This window comes from Octopus bimaculoides, chromosome 9, assembly GCF_046866305.1.
Source record: "Octopus bimaculoides isolate indiv1 chromosome 9, ASM4686630v1, whole genome shotgun sequence".
Taxonomy (NCBI): domain Eukaryota; kingdom Metazoa; phylum Mollusca; class Cephalopoda; order Octopoda; family Octopodidae; genus Octopus; species Octopus bimaculoides.
The window spans coordinates 20,508,284-20,509,373 of NC_142936.1; the positions used below are offsets into that span (position 1 = coordinate 20,508,284).

Sequence of the window (1,090 nt, forward strand, 5' to 3'; positions counted from 1 at the left end):
TATATATATATTCTCTGCTTTTATTCATACACAGTTGTGACAGTTATAGAGTCTTTACAATGCCCATTCACTGCAAACTGCCGATATTTGCACGTTAGCACAAAACTATTTTTGCCGCTACAAATGCAACTGTCACCATTCTTAATTACGACTTACTCAGTAAGCTACCTTTTCAAGAACTTTGTTACAGATCAGTTGACACTGTTATCGACCTCGATCAGGTTACACACTTTCCAACAGAATTTCTCAACTCCAAACATCCTCCAGGGATCCCTCCCTATGATCTTCACTTAAAAGTCGGTTGACCTGTCATCCTCCTATCTAAACGCACCCACACTATGCAATGGGACTCGCCTGGTGGTCAACCAAATGATGGACCACGTCATTGAAGCTCAGATTATCACGGGACACGGCAAAAATGGTACCGTTTTTATTCCGAAAATTTCGCTAACCCCAACAGACTGCCCCTACCGTCTGCGGCGACTTCAATTTCCTCTCAAACTCAGCTTCGCCACGACAATTAACAAAGCACAAGGACAATCAATGAAAGTTGTCAGATTGGACCTTCGAATATCATGCTTTTTACATGGACAGCTCTACGTCGGTTATCCCAGAGTTGGCCATCCAGACAACTTATTCATCTATGCTGAAGGAAAAACCAAAAATATCGTCTACATAGCAGCCCTACAGTAGTTTCTCATCTACTGTAATCTTCACAATTACGCCAAACTGTAGCCGTTTGCAATCAGACTTCCTACAAGCATTTCATTGATATTTTGCTTCATTTCTGTGATTGCTGTTAACAGTACATTACCTTCCTTCAGTGATCCTTCTTACTTCACGCATGCTGTTCGATCATAAGCGTGCTCTGACATTTACTTTTGTACATGCCATTATTCTATTTGTGTGTTTGCTATAAATGTTTGCTTTTGTTTATCATACATGACTTTCATTGAGAAAAAAACCTTCAATGAGGTTGTGTCAGGCATTACGAGTAAAATAACTACAAGGTACAAAACGCTTTAGGCAAGATATAGGATCCTTAATGCCTACTGCAACTGGAATCTCATTTCATGGACTTTCACTTATT

The 1,090-nt window shown here is 40.0% G+C and overlaps 1 protein-coding gene across 1 annotated transcript; it reads left to right on the forward strand.

Moving 5' to 3' along the window:
* Positions 1 to 372: 372 nt before the first annotated feature.
* Positions 373 to 693, forward strand: LOC106876192 (uncharacterized). Its single transcript, XM_014924633.1, has one exon. It carries the CDS (start codon positions 373 to 375, stop codon positions 691 to 693), a length of 321 nt encoding a protein of 106 aa, XP_014780119.1.
* Positions 694 to 1,090: the final 397 nt, after the last annotated feature.